This window comes from Pan paniscus, chromosome 3, assembly GCF_029289425.2.
Source record: "Pan paniscus chromosome 3, NHGRI_mPanPan1-v2.0_pri, whole genome shotgun sequence".
In the NCBI taxonomy this organism is placed as follows: domain Eukaryota; kingdom Metazoa; phylum Chordata; class Mammalia; order Primates; family Hominidae; genus Pan; species Pan paniscus.
This window is the reverse complement of record NC_073252.2, coordinates 165846024-165872668: the sequence shown is the minus strand read 5'-3', so window position 1 is coordinate 165872668 and position 26645 is coordinate 165846024. Positions and strand designations below refer to the sequence as shown.

At 32.8% G+C, this 26645-nt stretch overlaps 1 protein-coding gene across 2 annotated transcripts in view; it reads right to left on the bottom strand.

Annotated features, from left to right (window-relative positions):
* ANXA10 (annexin A10) overlaps positions 1-26645 on the bottom strand; it is a 114636-nt gene that overhangs the window by 79570 nt on the left and 8421 nt on the right. For both annotated transcript variants that reach the window (XM_003821800.5, XM_055111990.2), the window contains exon 3: positions 19235-19314. In XM_003821800.5, coding sequence (XP_003821848.3) covers positions 19235-19314 — 80 coding nt within the window. The remainder of the gene's footprint in view (positions 1-19234; positions 19315-26645) is intronic.

Genomic DNA, 26645 nt, shown 5'->3' with positions numbered 1-26645 from the left:
TTATCTTATTTGATATTAACACGAGTGTATCAGGCAAGGTAAGTGTTCCTATTTCTATATTATATATGAAAAAATGACAGTATTTATACAAGGCCGGTGGCTTACTAATTGGCAGCCTGGAATAGGTGCCTTGAATGTTGTGTCCTCTGTAAAGTGTTCTGGATTTAAACTACTGCTTTTATAGTGTATCTTCCCTGTCAATTTTATGCTTTTCTACTCTTTTTTTGATTATTATTCTCACATTTTGAAAAATTAAGGCTTATTTTATGTTTTTCATGTCACATAAAGTGGTTAAAAGGCCTAGTACACGTAAATTAATCTAGAAAGGATAAAACATATAGTAATTTAAGATCTTTGAAGGGTTAAACATAAAGCAAATTTAACATAGGATCTAAGTGTTTGCTCACCCTCAAGGAACGCATGCACTCCTGAATCTCACACTTAAAACAGAGATTATGCTGACATTTAATGTGTGAAGGACTGAATTCTGTAGATTTATTAGAACAATTTCTACAAAATGGTATTACAAACCTTAGATGAATGGCGATTCTAAAATTTCAGCAACTTTAATCTCATTTGATGTTTTTAGATAGGTTAGTAATCAGCACTCACAAAGCACAGTCATCTATTTCACAAACAGAAACAGATTCCTGGAGATTAAAAGTTCTTTAGCTTTCAGTAGCAGAGACCAGTGATATTATTATCTAGAGAACTGTATGTTCTTGAGATGTTAATGAGAAAAAGAATGGTCCTTTAGATTACCTTTTACTTTCCTCCTTTTTGTACACTGATAGACTATCATTGAAAGTATCATGAAATTCTATTCCCAGCAGATTTTTACCTTGAAAATAATGCATGGCTCTGGTTGGTTTTGTTGTTTTTTTCTTTCTTCCTTTCCCTAATACTTACTTAAGCAAGAGTATGTGATTTTAAAGTAAAGCCAGTTTCCAGCTAGACAAAACCTGGCCTGGGCAATCCATAAATAAGTTGTTTAACTATATACTAAAGAACTTCTAGACTTCTATGTGAAAGAATTTCAATGGAAACAAAAGTTTTAGAATTTTGAAATTAACCTTGATAGACAAATAATATATATTACAGAGTTAGAAATAACAGCCAGTTTGTTTATGGTAATTTTTTACCTTAAACTATTTTAAATGAATGTCCTACACAGCATTTCTATTCTAGTCAATGAAATAAGATGTACAATCTCAAAAAAAAAAAAGAATTAACACAAATAAAAATGTTGTAGCATCGTGGGTGGAAGGCATTTCATTACTAGTTTTCTTTATGAACATTAACTATACATCTAGCTATAACTAAACCAGGGGATGAAGGAGACAAAAGGAGCACATTTTATCTTGATTGGTTTTCTATCAGTTGGTTAACAGGTTTCTACTTCTAACATGGAGTTTATTTATTTTTATTTTTTTAAATTATTATTATTTTTTGAGAAGGAGTCTCGCTCTGTCGCCCAGGCTGGAGTGCAGTGGCTAACTATCCCGGCTCACTGCAAGCTCCAGCTCCCGGGTTCATGCCATTCTCCTGCCTCAGCCTCTTGAGTAGCTGAGATTACAGGCACCCGCCACCACGTCTGGCTAATTCTTTTGTATTTTTAGTAGAGACGGGGTTTCACCGTCTTCGCCAGGATGGTCTCGATCTCCTGACCTCGTGATCTGCCCGTCTCGGCCTCCCAAAGTGTTGGGATTACTGGCGTGAGCCACCGCACCTGGCCTAACATGGAGTTTATTGATGCATTATAGTAAGGAGTGTAAACTAAGTGAGATAACTTAGATAACTTAGCTGACTATAGCTAAAATGCTTTTAAAATATATTTAAAGGTAATTTTTAATTTCTCAGGAGTACCTAGTTTTATAAAGACATTGAAGTGTATATTTTGTTATGATTTTATATAGGTAAGAAAAAGATGATTCAGCAAATATTGATTATCATGAAATTATATGGTAAGGAGTCTGCAGTTATTTTTAAAAAAGATCTTCAGATTCATCTGTCAGCTCTTTGCCAAACCACTCAATGACAGATTCAGGAAATGATAAAGTCACTTGCCTAAAGGGGGAATGGAATTTTATCATTTTATTTAAAAAAATAATACTAACTTGGTGATTTATTTTATACTTTGAATTATTGGTAATGTACCTAATATTTTCCTAACATGTACTTAAGTCCAAATCAATTTTCTGATATAAATTGCATTTGGAGTATTTGATATCGATTTTCTTCATTTAAAACATGTAATAGCTACAAAGATAGAAGGAGTAAGAGAATTTTGATAATTTAAAAAAACTTGAGCACATATGCCTAGGAGACTAAAATCCATTAAAATTCATACTGTGTTTTATATTAAAATGAAAATTTTTGCTGAATAAATATGGTATGTTGAACAGAAATCAGTTATGGGTTGCTCTGCACCAAACATACATTGATCTTCTTTCTGGAAAGTGAGGGTTGGTAGAAATTCTCATTTGATGGGTACATAGCAGAAAAAAAAATGTGGGAAACATCAAAGAGTTCATGTAGCACCATAACAAGATTTTAAAATTGGTCCCTTTATAATTCAGTTTTCACTGAGGCTGTAACCTGATGGCAAAATAATAGCTGCCAAGAGCATTCACATTCCAAAGTGAAGAACAGATTCCCTAGACCAGGTTTGCAAAGAAAATTCTAAAAATCAGTGTTGTTATTCATAGCCACTTACCAACCTAGATGAGGTTATAAAGGGGATTTATTTGGGTAGAGGTGATAGTGTTCTCTGAGACCTCCTTGTCCCGCCATGGGGAATGAGGTGAAGGGTGGTGATGTCAGCATAAAGGAGACCACCCAGAGAACTTGAAATGTGTACCATATTTGGGGAACACCTTAGGTGCACATTGAGAAATGTCTAAAGCTCAGATTGCGTGGCTACGTAGCTATTTTAAGTGAGAGGGTGGCTTCACAACGGATATCTGAATTCCAATAATTTGTTGCGCTCCCAGAGTTTATTGGGACATAAGATGTGAGACTTTGCCACAGACTACATAAGTGCTACAAAGTAGGAGGAGTTGGCATAAACCATTTTAAAGGGATCTGGCTCCAAATTCTCCTTTAGAAGGAATGACAGGAACTCTAAGAGGGAGCAGATTGATAAGAAGATGGCAAGAGAAGATTGTTTGCCATGAGAAATATCCTAAAAACCTATAATGGTCCCAAAGAAACATCTTTGAAGGCCATAGTGTATCAGTGCTAAATGACTATAATACCAGCTAAATGACACCAAATGTCAGAAGTGTTTCAAAAAGAGCAACTCCGTCTTGAGTAGGGGTTGGGTAAAATAAGGCTGAGACCTACTGGCCTGCATTCCCAGAGAGTTAGGCATTCTAAGTCACAGGATGAGATAGGAGGTCAGCACAAGATATAGGTCATAAAGACCTTGCTAATACAAGGGGCTGCAGTAAAGAAGCCGGCTAAAACCCACCAAAATTAAGATGGCAATGAGAATGACCCCTGGTCGTCCTCACTGCTCATTATACTCTAGTTATAATACATTAACATGCTAAAAGACACTCTCACCAGTGCCATCACAGTTTACAAATGCCATGGCAAGGTCAAGAAGTTACCCTATATGGTCTAAAAAGGGGAATGATTTTTACCTTGACACAAGATTAGACATTTTAAATTTTTATAAATTTTTGTGAGTGCAAGTAACTTATGAATATTTAATTGGCTAAGAGTAACAGAAAAGTAATGGTACTTAAATGGACTGGATGTTCATGTCCCCCAGAATTAATATGTTCAAGCCCTAACCCCCAATATAATGGTATTTGGAGATGAGGCCTTTGGGAAATTAAATGTAGATGAGGTCATGAGAATGGGGATCCTATGATGGGATTAGTATCTTTATGAGAAAAAGCTGAGTCTCTGTCCCCTGTGTAAAGACACAGCAAGAAAGTGGCCATCTGCAAGCCAGGAAGAGGGCCCTCCGCAGACACCGAATTTGCTGACACCTTGATCTTGGACTTTCCAGCCTCCAGAACTGTGATAAATACATTTCTGTTATTTCAGCCACCCAGTCTATGGTATTTTGTTATAGTAGCCTAAACTTACTAATATAGGACCTATGGAAAACTAGTCCTAGTGAGTTTAAATGAACAATTTAAGAATGAAATAAAGGCACATGGTTTTTGCCTCCAGTAATTTTCCTTAGTTTAATTAATTAAACTATCTGATAAAAACATTTCAGAGTTGTTCAAAAATATATTTTAGGTAAAGGATAAATACAACAATTTCTCATCACTTTATATAATTGGAAAGTGAAATTAACAATGTCAGAAAGATATTCACTAAAAAATCTCTAAACACTTAAATTGCTCCTATTCTCCACTGAAACTCTTTGTTTCCTTTACTCTGTTGCCCCCTTTTATTGACATTCTTGGTCTAAATCTATTTTATCCTCAAAGAATTATTTAACAGTTTTGTAATCAAGTAAATCCATATTTTTTTCTTTTTTATTGGTCTGCTTATATTACTGCCAATGGAATCCATATAAAAGGAATTCTAATGTGATAATTTTACAGTATACGTTGGTCTTTTGAAGAGGCTCTCAACTAACCTGCAATGTGGGGGATAGTATTCCTAAGAACTCCATGAGGCTCTCCATACTTTTTGCCACTAATTTAAATGCCTCCATCTTTGAGGCATCTCATGGGAAACACATCTGAAAATATCAGGAACTTTTATATATAATGCATTTTATCCTATGTGATTTAACTTTTTTTTTCTGACTGGGAAGAGAAGGGCATAAAAAGAAGCATACATCTATCAAGTAAGTGACAAACTGGAGCAAAAATCATGTATCATGTAACCAGAAAACATCTGATAATTACTTTCTCTGGACATTGTAAAAAATAAAGCACAGCCAGAAAATGTTACAACCTCCTTTCCATTTCTCTTGTGATAACAGACATAGATATCTCACTAAAGTAAGGCAGTAAAGCAGACTTGATTTTAAATCATCTTTGTTCCTTGCTGTACAAAGTAGTAAATTATTTTAACTCCCCTACTTCACACCTTCTAAAGTAAAAGTTGTAGACATTTTGCAAGTTTCAGTTACTATGAAGATTAATGAGATATGTATTTCAATTAATAGTAATTATCATTCATTCTATTTCTCTTCTTTCTTCTTCTTATAATTAGCACCTGTCTGGAATATCACACGTTTTGGTTTTTCTTCCAAGAGTTCCATGGAACACTATATTGTTTTCAAGAATCACACTGATATAAAATTAGAAATGCCTAGCTTAATTGAGTTGTAAAATTAAAACTTTAAGATTTTTACAGGTCTACAGTCTACATTTTATCCATTTCCCACACATTATACTATAGAAATTCATAATAAATGTTTTTAAAACATCGTTGACCCAAAATTGTTTATACTTATTGTTGACCTAAAATTGTTTGCATTGAAAAGTACCCAAGTAACAGGAATGGACAAAGATTTCATGACAAAGATACCAACAACGATTGCAACAAAGGCAAAAATTGACAAATGGGATCTAATAAATTACAACAAAAGAAGCTGTCAACATAGTAAACAACCTACAGAATGGGAGAAACTTTTGCAAACTATGCAGCTGACAAAGGTCAAACATCCAGCATTTATAAGCAACTTAAAGATATCAACAAAGAAAAAACAAACAACTCCATGTTTGGAGTATGTGTGAAACACTCCAAAAAGTGGGCAAAGGACATGAACAGATACTTTTAAAAAGAAGACATATATGTGGCTAAGAAGCATATGAAAAAAAAGCTCATCACTGATTATTAGACAAATGCAAATGAAAACCACAATAAGATATCATCTCACACCAATCGGAATGGCTATTAATAAAAAGTCAAAAAATAACAAATGCTGTTAGGCTTATAGAGAAAAAGGAATGCTTATATACTGTTGGTGGGAGTGTAAATTAGTTCAACCATTGTGGAAAACAATGTGGTGATTCCTGAAGGAGCTGAAAACAGAACTATTATTTGACCCAGCAATCTCACTACTGGGTATATACCCAAAGGAATATAAACCATTTTATCATAAAGACAAATGCATGTGTATGTTCACTATAGCACTATTCACAATAGCAAAGACATGGAATCAACCTAAATGCTTATCAATGGTAGACTGGATAAAGAAAATGTGGCAAATATACAACATGGAATACTACACAGCCACAAAGAAGAATGAGATTGTGTGCTTTGCAGAAACATGGATGGAGCTGGAGGCCATTATGCTTAGCAAACTACCACAGGAAGACAAAAACAAATATCACATGTTCTCATTTATAAGTGGGAGCTAAATAATGAGAACACATGGACACATAGAAGGGAACAACAGAAACTGGGGCATACTGGAGGGAGGTGGGTGGGAGAATGGAGAAAGTCAGGAAAAATAACTCAGGGGTAATAAGCTTAATACCTGAGTCACAAAGTAATCTGTACAATGAACTCCCATGACACGAGTTTACCTGTATAACAAATCTGCACATGTACTCCTGAACTCAAAATAAAAGTTAAAAAAAAAAGTGCCCAAATCTACAGATCCCAAAAGCTTTCAAGACCACATGGACCTTTGCTGATCAAAACAAGAGAAGAAACAAATTCACTCATCTACATTTATCACACAAGCCTGCCACTTTTAATACTCATATGTTTCAGTGCCTAACGGTAAATGTATAACATTAAATATAAATATATTAGAACGAAATAAAATTTAAGTTTTCACCACAAGAAATTAGAGAAATAATAGAAATTTGCATGCAATGCAAGCAGGAGGTAGGAGGTAATAAAGACAAGAGTAAAATCAATAAAATTAAAAAGAGAAAAATAAAGAAATAAAATGAAGTAAAGTTATTATTTGGACAACAATAAAATTGATAGAACTGTAGCCAATTTGCAAAGAAAAACTAAGATACAAACTATAAACATAAAAATAGATGACAACATTCCTACCAAAAGGAATGCTATGAATGATTCAATGCCCATATATATTCAATTTAAATTTCTTGACAGACTAAAATTACCCAAACTCATTCAAGAAAAGCAGTTAACTTAAATTGCCTCATATCTATTGAGAAAATTGAAATTGTATTTAGAAACCTTTCAGCAAGAAAATCTCCAGCTTACATGGTTTTACTGGATATTTCTGCCAACCATTTAAGGAAGAAATAATATCAATTCTACCAAATTTTTTTCTAGAAAATAGAAGAGAACACTTTCTGACTCATTTTATGAATCTAGATTATACTAATACCAAAACCAAATCGACATTACAAGAAAAGAAAATTGTAGGATAGTAACCCTTATGAACATAAATGCAAATATGCCCAACATAATACAAGAAAATTCAATGTAGTAATATATAAAAAGGAGGATGTAGTACAACTTAGTTGTGTTTATCCCAATAATGCATGACTGGCACAACATTCAAAAATCAATCCGTTTAATTCACCTTATTAACAATTTAAGAAATAAAACTTATATGGTCATCAAAACATGATGCAGAAAAAACACTTGACAAGTATAGCATCTATTCATGTTAAAAACTCAGCAAACTTAAAAGACAAAGCAACTTCATTAATTTGGTAAAAGACATCTACAAAGACCCTACATCTAAAATTAAAGGTGAAATATTGAATGCTTCACCTCCCTTTCCACCGCCCCAGTCTGCTCTAGACTAGGAAGAAAGCAAGAATGTTATTTTCCATTACTTCAATACCATACCGAAAAATCTTAGGCAATGCAATAAGAAAATTAAAATAAATAAGTATTATACATATTGGAATCAAAGAAACAGAATACTTCTGACAGTTATTTAAAAAGACAAATAAATAAAGATATGTACCATTTTCATGGCTAGAAAACTTAATATTGTTACGATGCCAATTCTCCTTAAATTGGCCTACATTTTCAACAAAATCCCAGTCGAAATCCTGGCAGAATTTTGTGTCGATGTTGACAATTTTATTCAAAAATTTTTGTGGAAATGCAGAATACCTAGAATAGCTGAAACAATTTTGAAAAGAAACTCCAAAATTGTAGGAGTAATGCTAACTGATTTTAAGAATTATTATTATTAAGTCATAGTACTAATGAAACTCTGCTATTAGGTAACAATATTGAAGTATAGCTCGATTGGACAGAATAAAGAATCTAGACTCACATAAATGCAGACAAGTAACTTTTGACAAAGTAGTGAAAACAATTCGATAGAGAAAAAACAGTTTTCCCAAGAAATGGTACTATAAAAATTGGAGATTCATATAAAAAAATAAGCTTGACCTATACTTCATGCCTTATACAAAAATTGATTCAAAATTTGTCATAGACCTAAATAGAAATGTAAGTCTATAAAACTTCTAGAAGAAAAATATAAGAAAAAATCTACATGACTTGGGTTAGTGAAAGAATTTTTAGAAATGACAACAAAAATATGATCCATAATGAAAAAATAAATTAGACTTTGTCAAAACTGAAAACTTTTGCTTGGTGAAAAGCACTGTTAAAGGACTGAAAAGACAATCCACAGAAAGAAAGGAAAGGTGTGTAAGTTACATTTTCATTAAACGTTTAATCCAGAATATGTATAGGACAATATAAATAAACAAAGAAAATGATATAAAAATAGGGAAGTATTTTAAACAAACACATTCACAATGAAGGTATAGTAAATGAGCACATGAAGATATGATCAATATCATTACCCATAAAGAAATGCAAAGTAGAGGCCGAGGCGGGTGGATCACGAGGTCAGGAGATCGAGACCATCCTGGCTAACACGGTGAAACCCCGTCTCTACTAAAAATACAAAAAATTAGCCGGGCGTGGTAGCGGGCGCCTGTAGTCCCAGCTACTCGGGAGGCTGAGGCAGGAGAATGGCGTGAACCCGGGAGGCGGAGCTTGCAGTGAGCCGAGATCGCGCCACTGCACTCCAGCCTGGGCGACAGAGCGAGACTCCGTCTCAAAAAAAAAAAAAAAAAAAGAAATGCAAAGTAAAACTACAATGATATTCTACTGTAATATATTGCTGGTGAGAATGCAAAATTGTATAGTCACTTTGGGAAAACAGTTTGCCAGTTTTTTCTAAAGCTAAACGTACTGTTACCATACGACCTAGCAATCTCACTTCTAAGTGTTTACCCAAAAGAAATGGAAACATAACTGCACTCAAAAACTTTAACTTGATATGTTTAGAGCAGCTTTATTTATAATCACTAAATCCTGAAACAACCCACAGTTTATCCATTCACAGTTTATCCATTCAAACTGTGAATAGATAAACAAATTGTGGTACATCCATACAAGAGACAGTGACTCAGCAATAAAATGGCAGAACTAATGATTAATACAATATGAATAAGGGTTAAATGTTTCTACTAAGCGGAGGAAGCCATGTCCAAAAGGTTCAATAGTTTATGACTCTGTTCCCATGACATTCTGGGGAAGGTGAAACTATAGCAGCAGCAAACAGTGCAATATTTGCCAGGGTTTGGAGTTTGGGGTCAGTAGCTGACTACAGGCAGGCAGTGTGGTGGAATTTTTGGATAATGGAAGTCTTCTATAAGGAAATGTGGCATTGGATACATGACTTAAATCATAAAATTGTATACCACAAAAAGCACATTTTGTTAAATGTAAGTTAAACAAAATCAACAAAGATGTATGGGAAACCCAACAGAAAATGCAGTTTGTAGCAGATTTATCTATTTATATAACAAATAAATCTCATAACCACAATAAGCTCAGTGGAGAGAGGGGATGTGCCCTAAGTAACTTTAGAAAATAGTGTTTTGACTGAACTGTAAAGCTAAAAATAAAAATAATCCAAACAATGTACTTCTCTTGGTAAAGTTGTTTCTCACAGAGTAATGGCTTAGCAAGTTTTAAACTACATGTATGGTAGGGTTAAACAAATAAGCAAACAGGTTTCAGATATTGATAGTCTTAGTTTTCACTGTCTGAGAAAGAAGTAACAAATAATAGTGAAGGTTAGAACGGTGTTGTTGATTAGATTGGAGGTATTAGTATGAAGATAGATGGTAGATAGATGTATAGATAGAGACAGAGAAATCGATAAGTAGGAAGGTAGATGGAGACATGCATACATGCAAACATATATGCATACATATGTACAAAAGTAAATATAGATGTGTGCAGATAAATGGGTTAGTATACACACATATTTTTTGCTCTGTACTCTTAAGAGGGCATATAAACAGTGATACCCCAGTAGCAACGAGTATAACTAGTATCCAGATCTTGGTTTTAAATATCGGTCTTCAATGAAAGGAATTAGGGCGTTTTGGAGAAGTGGTTAATTCTAGGGCTGGAATAAGAAAAAACACAAGATTTGATTAACGCATCTTGTAGCTATAAGTAAGGAAAAGCTTCCCCCCGTCCCCTTCCCCCCACCCCCCCCAAAAAAAAACAAAGAAAAGAGAAAAGAAAGAAATGTCAAAAGTAAGATTAAGCCTAAAAGTGTTCCCAATGGCCATTAGCTCCTGGGAGCAGTGTATTAGTTCATTCTCACATTGCTATAAAGAAATATCTGAGGCTGGGTAATTTATAAAGAAAAGAGGTCTAATTGACCCACAGTTCCACAAGAACAGGAAGCATGATGCTGGCATGGGCTCAGCTTCTTGGGAGGCCTCAGGAAACTTACAATCATGGAGGAAGGCAAAGGGGCAGCCAGCACATCACACAGCCAGTGAAGGAAAATGAGAGAGCCAAGTGGGAGGTGCTACACACTTTTAAGCAACCAGATCTTGCAAGAACTCACTCTCATGAGAACAGCACCAACGGAGTAGTACTAAACCATTCATGAGAAACAGCCCCCACTATCCAATCACCTCCCACCAGGCCCCACCTTCAATACCGGGAATTACAGTTCTACATGAGATTTGGTGGGGACACAGATCCAAACCATATCAAGCAGGAAACCAAAGGATTAGCAGAAAAACTGGTATAATCTAAACAATATCTGTGGTTTAGTTAGTTGCACTGTGCTTATTTTAATATCCTGTTTTGATAACTTCAATATGGTTATATAAAATGTAAACATTAGGGAAAGCTGGGGGAAGGGTAATTCAAATTATGAATTATTTTGACAACTTTTTTCTTGGAAATCTGAAATGTTCCCAAAACAAAAAGTTTAAACATAGTATTTTTAGGTGCATATCTAATCTCATAAAACCAAATATGGCAAACTTTTAAATCAGAAATTGCCACATTGGTTTGAATTTAGCTTCAAACCGTATAGTTTGACAAAATAATTTCACAAGAATTACAACTGCAGAATTAAGATAGATGTTCAAACATGAGAATAATAATGAGTTGTAGCAGGAAACAGATCCCAGTTGTTTTTGTCTTCACTTTGAAGAGCACGCCATACAAGAGAGAGAAGCAGAGAACTTAGAGCTAAAGATGAAGGAACCTGTATGAGAGGCTTAAGGAGGGAAAAAGTTTGTGAATAGAAAGATGGGTGACAATCATCTTAACCATACGGAAATGTCCTGTCTCACACATTGTCATAGTGAGGTGACAGAAAGCCTTACAGGGAAGTACAATTTCATGATGAATCTGTTTTATATCCCACTCTAAGGAAAGAATGTTCTTGTAAGTCAAAATCAGATGAGAGAAGAATAAGCTACATTGCCAATAAAGCTAAGTATTTTTGAAAATTCAACCTGTCTACATGTCTCTCTAAATCAGACTTTAAAAATCTAGATTAAAAACATGACTAAATGTAAGAAAAGTTAATCTGATGCCTTTAATTACAATACACCATTTGACTAGTTTTCTGAGTTTAGTGCACCTATCTTAAAAATTTCTACAACTGATTCTAGATTACATGAATTTTTGTTTGAAAACTTTCTCAATATGCAAAAAGCATTGAGAAAGAACAAAAAGGAAATGAACCTAGATTATAAAGCTGAACTCTTGCATGTTGTAGGAGAGAGAAAGAAGCCTAATATTTGAAAGGGACTAACTCACTTGTTTCTCTGTTATTGTTGGCAGACAGTTTATATGTAACCCCGTGATTCTGAGAGGAGGTATTGTTTGATACTGATTTCCCTCTGCCAAATGACTAAAATAACATTTTATAAAAACCATTTCTGTCTCTGAAGCATTCAGAGACATATGGATCATATATTTAAAAAAAAGACCAAGTCCACTAAGTCATGAAATTAGAAGTCATTGAATATCTTGAAGGAAAACCAAGCATAGCCGCCCACAGCATTCTAGTATTCACAATATCTGGAATGAAACAAATAAGAACCAGAAGGGAGTGAGATCTCGAAGAGTTTCTTCTGGTCGTTAAGTTGTATTAGGTTCAGTTGTAACCATTGTTACATGAAAAAGTCTTATTTCAAAACCACTAATTAATTACCTTTCACTGAGGGTTCATGAATCTAACCCTTTTCTACTGTGAAGGGACTACTGTATTCACTGTGAATATTTACTTTTCTATATGTGAGTTGCCCTCTTGATTAAACACACAGCAGTCAGCCCACAGGTGAGGAAAGGTACACAGAAGGTACATGTGTCCCCAGGTACTGACGCCTCTCTCTTTCGGCACCTTTGACCATTTTCTTACTTACCTTTTCAAACTATTTTCAGACTGGCAACTAAATGAATGCCTAGAAGAATATGTACATTTATTCAATATCTCCAAAGGGTTGAACAATAATTCAAGAAGTTTACTACTGTACTAAGGGCAACAACAAAAGAATAACCTACCAATAAAATACAATATGATTTACATATTTTAAAACGATTACTAATTCACAGTACTAAGAATGCTATATCTGCTGTGGTTAAAGTGCTTTCTTTTTACATAACTGAAAAAGTATTACTACAATGCCTTCCATTCTGGCTTATTTAAAAATAAAATAGCAGAAATGTTTCAATTAAGAGATAGAATGATAAAATACATGAAGACATTCTGTTGCTTTATTATTACAAATTGCCACCAAATAAAGATGAAAAGTCAATCCAAAGTTGCTGTGAGTGAAGTTGATTCCCACTGTATCTATAACAGGGTATATAAAACACATTATCTTGTGTGGATTTACTTTTATGTTTTGTACATGATACTTGTAATAGTCTTTTTTTTTTTCTGGTTCCTTCTAGCATAATTACCCAGAATGTCTAGAGGACATAAATAAAAGTGTAACTGAGGAAGAATATATTCGTAACTGTGTGGTGTAAGACTGTGATGCTGGCAAGGAAAAATAGGCCCCAGGAAGCAAGTTTTACTCTGCCTTTGATAACAAATGCATGTCCAAAAGCTATGAGTAAAGTCTTACAAATAGCTGGAGACTATTTAGAAGAAGCTGATGCTGGGAGATTGACAGCATAAACTCTGAAATCTCTTTTTAAAAATTATTGCAATCCCTTCCTTTTTGATGAATCAGGCTGAGCTACTTCTGATTACAAATAATTTCTACTGATAGAAGAACTCTAAGGTAGATAAGGGTCGGATGTGGGTGTGTGTGAGGCTATACTGAAAAATGAAAAGTTGGTAAGTAATGACCTTTAAATGACTCCTTTCTTTCTGCTTTTCCTCTCCACCTAATTGCAGGAATAAATGACTCATTAAACTAACTATGATTCATATTGCTTAAACATAATTTCTGAAGACTTCACCTTAAGGGTTAAGGAAAGAAGTACGTTCTTAATGCTTGCCATTTGTGATAATCTAATGACTTTCTTCCTTTACTGTTTGTTAAATAAGTTGATTAATTAGGAAAAATAAAAAAAAGAACATATAGTTAAACATCTTTTTCTTTTTAAATTTCAAGAGTGCCTTAGATTTAAAGTAATACTTATTTAAATGGGCACACTGTATTAATGTTAATGGTATAAGCATAATGTCAAAATAACAGATAATTTTATAATAATCTCAAAAACTAGTCCATTCAAGAGAAACCAACATATCTAGAGAGGTGTTCTAACTTCTCACTTGGAAAAATGCAAGTGATTCTACAAATTGAAGTCTTCTTATTTTTCTAGCTATTATAAATTAAGAACTTTGAAACCGAGATGGCTTTCTCAAAATATCCTCTTTGCTGACTTTTACCTCCTATTCCATTACTTTGTCTAATTGCAGAGTGAGTATGAATCTTATATGTCAATGAAATACATGTTTCAAGAGGTCAGGGTTTATGACAATGATATTTATTACTCTCTCACCAGTACCTGGAGGTGGGACCAGGGACACCAGGTAGGAAGCCACTGCAGAAGTTGGCAAGCAATGATAATGTAAGGTATGAGAGAACCTGAGCCAAGGATAATAGCAAGGCTTAATTTTTTTTTAACTTTCCTTTTTCTGTACTAATAAGAGGATGAGTTTCTACTCAATGAGTAGACACTTGGTTACAGGAATCTGGGGTTCATGCATAGGTTCTGGGTTGAGACATAAATTCAGAAAAGAGTCTGTATATAGAATGTAATTAAAACCATTATGTTGGATCTTATGACCAAAGGAGAGGCTATAAGGAGGAAGGAGAAGAGTTTCAAGAATTTGGCCCTGGAATACTTCTGGCAAAGGCGATTGTGTCTAATAACACCCATATATCTAGCAAGATGAGAGGAGAGAATTAGGCATGGGATTTAACCGTATGAAGGTCATTGTTTACTTTAATAAGAGCAGTTCAGGCAGGGCATTTGAGAAAGAAACCTAATGAATGGATACGGAGAGAATTGAAGGAGAAGAAATGTATATAATGGGTGTAATACAAGTTTGAGGAGTTTTACCATAATAAAGAAGAGAAGTTACCAGAAATTGAAGTAAGTGGGTTTATGAAATTTTTTTGCATGATACAATCTACTTACAAATAAACATTATGCTAAGTACAACAGAAAATATATTTCCCCTTGTGAAACTTTTGTTGTTTCTCAAATTTCTTTATAAAATTTGGGACTGTTGTATATATACACATACATATATGCTTATGTATGTATTGTATATACATACATATATATATATGCATTTGTATTAGTAATGGATACAAACTTAACCTCCCCTCTAGAAGCAGTGCATTGGGCAGCTGAAGGCCAGGGCTTTTGAATTAGAAAGAGTTGGATTCAAGCTTTGGCACTGGTACTAAATAAAACTGAATAATAGCTGATCTTTTTGGGATGCTTTTATGCTCCAGATACTCTTCTTGGTGCTTTATATGCCAAACAATTCTCAAGAGACCCTTATAAGATAGGTGCTGTTATCACACTCACTTAACAGGTTAAAAAAAATTGAGGTGCAGAAAGATTCAGCAAGTAGTGCTCAGTCACATGGATCCTATGCAGAAAGTCTAGATTTAAGTGTATCTTTAGCCACTACGCTATAGTGATGTTTGCCCAGCCACTAGATTAAAACAAATCTATGGTTGTTATAATGGTATATTTTTAAAAATTAACAACAAGCACGCATGCCAGTTCAAGGAAAAAGTTAAATTTAATTTTTCCAATCCAACTCTTATTAGTTCTACAGAAGTTTCAGTAAAAGTTGAAGCCATAACAGCATGATTCAAAACTTTTGTTGAATCAAAGTGTGTAAAGTTCAGACAATGTAGTCTTGTGATAGTGAAAAGCAATCTGAAGTATGAATAACCTTTTAATAATATTTGCTCAGTAAGTCATATTGCAGATAAACAATCAAAGTCAGATTTCTTGGATGGAAGTTTTTGTCCTGGGAATTACTTTCTATAGGAAAAGACAGTCTTGAAAATCTTGCCTTATCAACAGCCTCTCCTCCCATGAGATGTCTTGTCAGTCTGCAATCACTCCTAGGTAATATGCCCTGAATTCATTTCTGATTTATGGAGTGCTTTTCCTTCGCTACATATAATCCACTGCTAAAAACCAATGCATTTATTTTTATTCTAGTTAGGCTAAAATGCTGTATGTCTCATTGCCCATAGTAGACACTGCCTAACATGCTGTTGCCTGACTTTCGTGCTCTTGAGCTATTCTGAGGCAAACTCATGAGTCAAAGCATCTTTGTAAAGATACCGCTGCCAAGTTTTTCTCATTTAATTGGGGTCATAAAAAATAACCATACCTAGGCATTTTTTTCCTCTCAGTGTGGTAGAAATGATTTTGGAGTTACACAGAATCCTATGTATCTGTCACCTCCTGGCTTTTAACTCCTGGGAAAAGTATTTAATTTTTCTGAACCTTAGTATTTTCATCTGGAAAAAGGGGATGATAATACTGTCCTAGAAGTTTGCAAACACAAAAATAATATGTATAAAACATTTGGGTAGAATATCTAGTACCTCCAAAAGAACTTCAAACCTTTGCATGTTAAATTGTATTCTTATAGGACAATTTGCTGTGAAGATTAAATTAAACAAGGTATGGATGATGTATATAGACACTCAGTAAATTATTATAATAATTTCTATATGTTTGTATAATACATAATGCTATTTTAGGTAAGAAATATGATATCAACATGTATCCTACTTTTCATACTGCTATGATTAACATTTTCTGTCAGTCAATAAATATGATAGAAGTAGGAAAAGGTGTCAAAAGGGTAGAAAAGGGAATAGGATTAAAGTTAACTCTAATCCTATTAGAGGTCAAAAGGAAGGGTATAATCTAAGAAATGAATCTATAGTAAATAAGATGCTACTGTATGAACAAGGGGGATCAGCTGATGACAAAACAGGACAAAATCAGCGAACAATTTTTACAAGAAAATTGTATTCTAAAGAGGCAGGTGTATTCTAAAGAGACATTATATATTAATAAAAAGAATTTGAGCTCTAGGGATGTAGAGATACCTGGGTTTAGATCCTGACTTGGGCAAGTACACTGTATAGTAAAATTTCCTCCATTCTAAGAGAGCTATTATAATATTATAATAATATCTTCCTACAATGTGATTTATATCTGACTAATATATCAAAACTCAGGCTTGCAATAATCTCTTAATTAAACCTTACTTTTGAAAGATGGTCTTACAGTCAAGCACATAAGTAAAATACGCTATTGCACCAAAGATAAATTTCCTTCTTAATGTAACAAGCACACTTAAACTACCTTAATCACTGGGGCCCGCCTAACTCCAGAAATATAGAAAATAATTTTAACATATTATGTATGTTTATCTCCTACAGAAATGTAACCATTTTTCCATGATTCTTGTCTCTTGCTTGAAGTATATTTAAATTTTCTATACTTTGTTACTGAGAGTAATGAACTACCTATCTCTGTGGCTCTCAAAAATGGTAACCCTTTTATATCAAGTGTATAAGTTCAGATGTTATACATACTGCATCAGGACTGCTAAATAAGGAGGGTCTAGGGATGTATCTTTAACAAACAACTCAGTCAATTACTACCCACATTATAAAATAAGAAATTACTTGTCAACAGAAGAGCCTGTCTCTTGCTTGAGAACATCCGATTAAAGAGATAAGCTTGGCCTCAAATATTGGCCTTTTTAACACTAAATTCTGACCACTGGGGTCATATACCTTAAGATAGAAAATTACTTTAAAGTATACTGATATTGATTATGTAAAACCATTTTACCATCCACACTTGCTGAGATTATACATAAAACATAACATTCATCTCTAAAATAGCTAATCAAAAGTACTTAAAATGGATTCTTAGGTATGCTCAAATCCAAATCTTTAATCTTCAGTTTTCTTCATTTGCTTCAGAAGCATAGCAAATAATTGCATTTAAAAAAATCTTGTTATCATGGTAATGCTTAATAATCCCAGAAATATAATTTAAATATTCTATAAAATATGTTTCTTTTGAAAAATGGGCATATAAATAGTAACATTAGACCACACAATGCATAGAATATAATAGTAATTACTCCCAAATAATTATACTCAAATGAACAGAAAGAGAAAACAATAGGCATTTGCAAATTTAATCATTTACCATGCTGGCCTAATTACTGGATACCTTTTTTTCTCTGTAGTGAAATATAACCAACTTACAATTAATAAAACAATAATGGTAACTTTCAACGGCAAAATGAGATCTTGAAATCTTAAGATGAAATTAAGATTGTTAAACTAACAGTGATGGAAAATAGCTGCCTTTTAAGTCCTAATTCAGTATTTATCTTAAGAAACACAATATATAAGTAAAATTTTCCTGCATTGATTACTTTGTATGAGTAAACAATATGTTCTGTGTGCCAAAGTTTAACAAAATAATTATGTTATAATTTTTTTGCATAAAAGTTCCTAGAAAGTTGTTTTTTGTTTTTTGAGATGGAGTCTCGCTCTGTCGCCCAGGCTGGAGTGCAGTGGCGCGATCTCGGCTCACTGCAAGCTCCGCCTCTCGGGTTCACGCCATTCTCTTGCCTCAGTCTCCTGAAAGTTTTTTTATAGTATAGATTTGTAAAGAATCATCATTAACACACATATACTTGTATATAATTTCTAAGACCACAAGGCATAAATTCACATTTGTATATAATTTTCAAGACCATGTGAAATGGAGACCTTTTCATATAAAGCATATTCAGACAACTTAATGTTCGTGTTGGCTTTTTAAAAAGTGAATGACTATTAGAGCAGTTGGACTAAAATGATTCAGACAAGGCCAAAAAAAAGACTAAATCTTGTTATACATTGCTTCTATTCAACAGAAAATTATTCAGAAATGAGCTATCTTCTAAAGAAAGCATGGATTTAAAATAAAATTAATAGTCAAAATTATTTTAATTTTTTATAGATAGAAGTAAATATCGAGATAAAAAATCTTATGATAACTTCAGTTAGAATTCTGAATCAAATTACATATGAAAGTAACTTGCCTCTGTGGGATAATACGTTGTTTCAAAATTAGCATGGATTTAAGATTTCATAATATTAACTCTGTTTAATAGTTATATTGAAGACCCACTAATTAAATGGATTCTTAGGTATGCTCAAATCCAGATCTTTAACCTTCAGTTTTCTTTATTTGCTTCAGAAGCATAGCAAATAATTGCATTTAAAAAATCTTGTTATCATAGTAATGTTTAATAATCCCTAAAATAAAATTTAAATATTCTATAAATGTTTCTTTCGAAAAATGGGCACAAAATAGTAAGAATAAAAACAAATTAGAACATTTTCTGTTAAAAACGTCAAAAAATACAAATGAAATTTTATAAATCAAGTTTCAAAAGAGTGAAAAGCTTTACAGAAATAAGCATTATACTCACATAGTCTCCACAAAACATTTTGATGGTAATCGTTAACTTCAGGGATGAAAATATTTGATCGATTGCATAAACTTGTTTCACTGTGAAGCCAGAAAGAATTAAGGTTCACTGTTAAATCAAATGTAAATATGTTCACTGTTCACCTCAGACTCAGGCAAGAAAATGTAAAAGCAAATCTGGATACAGCATGACTTGAGATACTGTATTTATACTTAGTTATCAGTCATAGGTGAGTAGGCAGAATTATTGCACAAAATAAATAGAACCATTAACCTAATCCCCAGTTGTATGTTGATTTAAGACACATAAAGTAGCCAACTCATGAAAGAAATGTAATCTTTTGAAAAAGCTGATGACTTATGGAAAGCTAAGTTGATTACCCATAAAGTTAATCATTTATTTTCTGCTTAATTGTTGTTAACATGGAAACTCTTTCAGGTGCTCCAGCCCTAGTTTCCTATCTTAAATTGCTAGGTTCTATGTGTATCCATACAATTTTAAAAAAATATTTCAACTACTGTTTATCTGCTCTTATATTAAAAAATAATGTATTTAGGGGCTGGGCCTGGTGGCTCATGCCTCTAATCCCAGCACTTTGGGAGGCTAAGGCAGGCAGATCACTTGAGGTCAGGAATTCGAGACCAGGCTGCCCAACATGGCGAAACCCCGTCTCTGCTAAAAATACACAAATTAAAAAAAAATTATTTTAAATATATTTAGAAAAGAATTCATTATCCACCAATAAAAGTCTTTGGAGAAATATATTCACCATCATTTTTGCACTTAATTTTCCTATATTTATATATATGTAATTTTAATATTTAACTATTGCATTTTAAGGAAACAAATTTTAGAAAAACCTGTAAAGTTCAATATAGTGTTGGAAACTATCTAGATACATTCATATATGATTCCAAAAATAACAAAATGAATCTGTATTATTTTACTGCTACTTGCTATTTATTGAACAATATAGTGTTCATTTATAAAAGTTTTAAAATACTTTGAATAAGAATTAGGAGCAAATAATCCTTTATTGAAAGAACCAAATACTACAAGACAAATGTCAACTGATCAGCATCCATAGGTCTAGAACTACCCAAAATAATTCTGATGTTAAAATATGAGTAAAAGCCACGAAGCAGTATGTATTTATGTAATACACACACACACACACACACACAAACACAAATATATATATATAATGAGCAACTATATATATATATTCTTCAGCATTCAATTTATAATATTATCTGATTACCTTACCAATATACATGGTACTATGAGAGATATATGGAACCATGCTGCTTGGCTCAAAAACATTAAAATCTAGTAGGTCCTACTATGTATGTGTATGTGTCTGTGTATGAATCAGGGTCTTGTGTTTTTGCTATGTAGACAGCATATAGCAATTATAAAATTGTATAATTTATATTGTATAATTGCTATAATTGTATAATTTATATTGTATAATTGCTATATGTAGACAGCATATAGCAATTATAAAATAATAGATATACTTATTAAAACTATAGGATTCAGAATTAGAAACAAAAGAAGAATTTTCAACTAAAATTATTTTTTAATTAGAAACAATAGAAGAGTTTTCAACTACGATGATTTTTTATGATTATTTTAGTAAGTTGCAGGTCTTATGGCTTTTATTAGAGACTAAATATGTGAATATGAACAAAAATTGTCAAAATATTTGAGACCAAAATCCTTTCCCTAAGATTATTAGATAATTCAGAGAAAAGAGATTTGATAATATTCCCTAATTTTCTCCCAGATAATAGTTACTTAATGTATAATTTTATTCATCATTATTTTGTGATTTAGCTTTTAAAAAACATGTCCTTAAGGGAAATTATGATATCTGGTATTTGGTTTATAATATTCCATAGAAAAGAGGGTCATGAGACACCTTTTGATACCAGTGTGGCAAAATCTTGAAAACTATTGGAAAGATGGTAGTTAATTAGTTAATATAATTCTATTTTATGTTTATGAAAATTTCCCTGATGAAAATTTTAAAATGTTTGGTTGTAACTTATTTACTCATACTTAAATATCATTTGATTATCTACAACCTGTACAGTAATAAATGTTATCAATAATAAAGGTTTTCCTCTATTCTAAACATTGTTTCAAGTCAATATACTTGTATAAATTAATTCTTACAACAACTCTATGAGCTTGGTACTGTTATTGCCCATATTTTATCCACAGCATAGATAGATAGTAGAGAGGAAATGGAATTACTCTGTAGTCAAGAATGTTGCCTAAAATCTCACTCTTGAAGTAGGAGAGTGAAATTTGAACCTAGGCAGTCCAATGAGAGAACCTGTAACCTCAATCTCAATGTTACATAGATACTCTATTAAGGAATGAAACAAAGCAACTTAAGAAGAAAATGAAAAGGCATGTTTCTTGATTCAAAGGGATTTACAGTTTAGTAGGTTTTAAAAATTAACAGAATACAAGATGATAAATGGTAAGAGCCATAAGCAAGTTGCAAAAAATATTTTGAACAATTCCTCAAGAGGCAAGTTACTTAGGCAGCAAGTAAATGAAGAATGCTTCACAGATGAATTAGCGTTTGAAATGTGACTTACCACAATGTCCTCTAGTTTCATCCATATTGTTGCACATGGCAGAATTTCCTTCTTTTTAAAGCATGTATATTATTCTATTGTATGTATACTACATTTTCTGTATCCATTTATCCATTGATGGATACTTAGGTTGTTGCCATATCTTTGCTTTTGTAGACAATGCCAGAATGAACATGGGAGTGCAGACATCTCCTTGATATACTGATCTCAATCTTTACGGATATATATCCAGAAGTGAGACTGTGGATCATATGGTAATTCCATGTTTTGTTTTTTGAGGAATCTCCATACTGTTTTTAAAAATGGCTATACTAATTTACATTCCCATGAACAGAATACCAGGTGTCCTTTTTCTGCACAACCTCACCAACACTTATCTTTTGTCTTCTTGATAATTGCCATTCTAACAGGTGGGAGGTGATATCTCATTGCAGCTTTAATTTTCATATCCCTCATGATTAAAGATGCTGAACATTTTAAAACATATCCTTTGTCTAATAGCATGTTTTATTTTGAGAAATCTCTCTTTGGGTCCTTGGCCCATTTTTAAATCAGGTTACTTGTTTTCTTGTTATTGAGTTGTTTGAGTCTCTTAGATATTTTTCATATTAGCACCTTATCAGATGTGTGGTTTGCAAATATTTTCTCCCAGTACACGGATTGTTTTGTAACTCTTGATTGTTTTCTTTGCTGTGCAGAAGCATTTTGGTTTGATGCCATCCTATTTGTCTAATTTTGATTTTCTTTTCCATGCTTTTGGGGTCCTATCCAAGAAATAATTGCTGAAATCAATGACATGGACTTCCCCCTATGTTTTCTTCTAGCAGTTTTAAACAGTTTCAGGTCTTACATTAAGTCTTTAATCCATTTTCAGTTAATTTTTCTGTAGGGTGTAAGTTAATAGTCCAATTTTATTCTTCTGCATGTGGATATCCTATTTTTCCAACAACATTTATTGAATAGACTGTCTTTTTATCATTGTGTGTTCTTGACACCTTTGCCAAAAAATCAATTGATCATAAATACTTGGGCTTACTTCTGGGCTTTCTAATTGGTTCCATTGGTCAGTGTGTCTGTTTTAATCCCAGTTCCATGCTGTTTTGATTACGATTGATTCATAATACATTTTGACATAAGATAGTGTGATGCCTCCAGCTTTTCTCTTTTTTTGCTCAAGATTTCTTTGGCTATCTGGGGTCTCTTCTGATTCCATGCAAATTTTAAAATTGTTTTGCCTTTTTCTGTGAAAAATCACATCAGAATTTTGATAGGAATTGTATTAAGTTTGTAGATTGCCTTGAGTGGTATGGCTACTTTAACAGTATTAATCCTTCAGTCCATGAATATAAAATATATTTTCACTTATTTGTGTTGTCTTCAGTTTTTCATCAATGTTTTGTAGTTTTTAATGTACAGATATTTTACCTGCTTGGTTAAATTTACTCCTAAGTATTTTATTTTTTCGTGATACAATTTTAAATAAGATTGTTCTCTTAGTCTGTTTTGTGGATAGTTTGTTGTTAGTATATAGAAACACCATTGATTTTGCATAATGACTTTGTAACCTGCACCCCTACTGAATTTTTAAAATCAGTTCTAACAGTTATTCAGTGGAGTTGATAGGATTTTTCTATGTATAAGATTGTGTCATCGGCATACAGATAAAATTTCATTTCTTCCTTTCATGTGTAAATGTCTTTTACTTCTTTCTGTGTACACTTTTACCAGTGAGTTTTTAAAATATTTGTATATATTTTCCTATTGCTATTTAGTGACTTTTTCCTCTATGTTGAAAGAATGCTTTCGGCATTTGTTGTAAGGCAGAGCTAGCAGTGATAAAGTGCCTCAATTTCTGTTTGTTTAAGAAAGGTTTTATCTCTTTTTCACTTTTGAAAAATAGTATTGCTGGGTATAATATTCTTTGTTGACAGTTGTTTTTTATTCTTCTAGCTTTTTGACTATATTATCTCAGTCCCCTCTGACCTACAAGATTATTGCTGAAAAACCCATTGATAGTCTTATGAAATCTCCCTCATATGTAATGATTTGCTTTCCCCTTGTCCTTTCAGTATCCTCTCTTTGTCCATAATTTTTGACAGTCTGATTATGATGCATTGATGTGGATCTCCTTGGATTTATTCAATAGGTATCCATTGAGCTTCCAATTCAGCACAGCAAGGTAGCCCGTCCTCCTTCCAATGAAAGATTGCAGGGATTTATCACTAGAGAAACGTAAGGACAAAGGCACAGAAATTGCTGCCTCTCTTATTTAGGGTTGAGGAGGTTTATTTTTTATTTGCTATGTAGGCTCCCAACTAAAGGCTTGTTTGAGGCCAGGATCACAGGGAGCTTCTGGAAGTCTGTGTATCCAAACTCTTTCTAGAAGTTGAAAGCTGGATTGATCCGAGGTACTACAGATACTGGGAATAGTTGTGTGGATTAAATCTCCTCTTTGTTCTTTTTGCTTGAAGGAAATCCTCTGATATCCTTTTCCTGCTGCTCCTCAAGCAAGGTAATTTAATAGACAAGCTGTCTGGTAGAGATTATAAACATTGGGCACTATATGTGTGGTACAAATCCTTCGTCCCTCTAGATGCAGCTAGGAGTTGGGGATTTCTTCCTGATCGTAAGGCACAATGCTCAGGGTGGGCTTGGTGGTTTATATCTGCCTTTCCTACCCATTTTCATGTGTGTATTTTCTCAATTCTCCAGTGTGTAGGAGTCTTTCAACTAAATTCTGTCATTCTCTTGGAAAGAATTGTTTCATGTGTAGATGTTAATTTGGTGTGTCTGTGGGAGGAGGGATAGTTAGAATCCTCCTATTCTTCTATGTTGCTGGTGTCAGCATCTAGAAAAATTTGAATTACTGTCTACTGTGCCATATTAAATAAGCATTTAATCCTTCTTGGAGTCACATTTTATCATTCATTCAATTTATTAGCAAATATTTATTAGGCAACTAAAAGGTTTCTGACAGTGTAATAGGTATTTGGGATACTTCATGAAACAAGATAGGCAAAAATCTCTGCTTTATGGTGCTTATGTACATTAATTAATGATTTGAAATTTTTATTTTATACATGATGAAAAACGTATAATTAGCAAAAGTTGTTTAATATGTTTATATATATTTATGTATGGTTGACATTGACACTGCCTTTTTTGAGTACTGCAAATTGCCTAAAACAACAATCATAAGAAGAAGGCTAGACATAGAACTTTTTTTTTCCAATTAGACAATGATCTTCAAATTGTTTTGTCTCAACATTCCCCAAAGAATTTGGAAAAACTATGTACCGCTTCTACTTTTTTACGAATGTCATATAAAATAATTTCATTCAAGTTTAAATAGTCACAGTTATTTTTTACTGTTCTCAAAGCATCCAATGTGATCTCAATACCATAGCAATTCAATGTCCACTTAATTCATCTAAATATGTAAAATAAGTTCTTATTTAGCAATTGAATATTTTGCATCATTTCTCTCTTTCTCTTAATTCTTATTTCCATTCTATTTCCTGCACAGTCATTTATTATGAGGTAATTTATGCCTGAATATCTTCTAGGGGATCACCTTATCATATATTTATAAATTATATTTATAACTTAAAGAAAATTGCTTGTAATGATTTCCATCTTTATTCAAACTGGAAGCCATGGGCTCTTCCCACTAATCTTTGTTATTTTCATAAATCACCCAATAAAGTAGATATACCGCATATTATTTATCCATTTACATGTTGATAATCATTTGACTGTTACTAATAAAGATGATTTGGGGCTAATACTTGACATTTTCACCCTTTTAAGTTTTAGCCATTAAATTGTTGTGTGCTTGTATCACATTGTGCTTCTAATTTGCAATTCTCTTATTACTAAGAATGTAATCTTTTTATATGTTAAATGGCCATCCTTACATGTTCTTACACAAATTGTTCAAATATCTTCTCCATTTTCAACAAAGTTGTTATATTTAGTGTTGATTTGCAAGAGATCTTTATAAATTCTGGACACATAACCTTTATCAGCTTTGATTTATAAACATTTGCTTTCAGTTTGTGGCTTGTCTTTTTATTTTTGAAATGTTGTCTCATGAATAGAGTAGTTTTTGTTTGCTTTTAATTTATAATTGAATAAACTCCAATTAATTATTCATTTTCAAGCTTTTTCTATTTAAAAAATTTTTGCCTACCCCAAGATCACAATGTTTCTTCTAGAAATTTATAGCTACAGCTTTTATGAAATATAATAATTACTCAGTTATATTTTGTATCATATAGTCAAGTTTCATTTTTTTCTCTTCATAGGGATACTCAGTTGTTAAAGTACCATTTATTTAAAATATTTTTTTCTCATTGATTTGTTTTTCCACATTAGTCAAAAATTACTTTACCATATATGTATGGGTCTATTTGTGGACTCTACCTTATGCCTCATTGATCTAGATGTCCTTCCTTTCACCACAACCATATCATCTTAATTCATAACTGTAGATTTATAATTGTGAAAATCAAGTAATGTGATTTCTGCAAATTTGTCACTATTTTTCTCCTCCTCCTCCTTTTTAAATTGCTTTGGCTCCTGTGGGTTATGTTTTTTATTTTATAAATTATTAATATCCTTGTCAATTTCTTAAAAAGCATGCTGGGAACTTAATTATAATTACATTAAACCTATAGGCTTATCTGGAAGAAGAAATAATACATTAATGTCTAGTCTTCTGATGCATGAAAGTGTATCTCTCAATTTATTGAAGTCTCCACTTTCATTAATATTTTGTTGTTTTCAGTGCATTT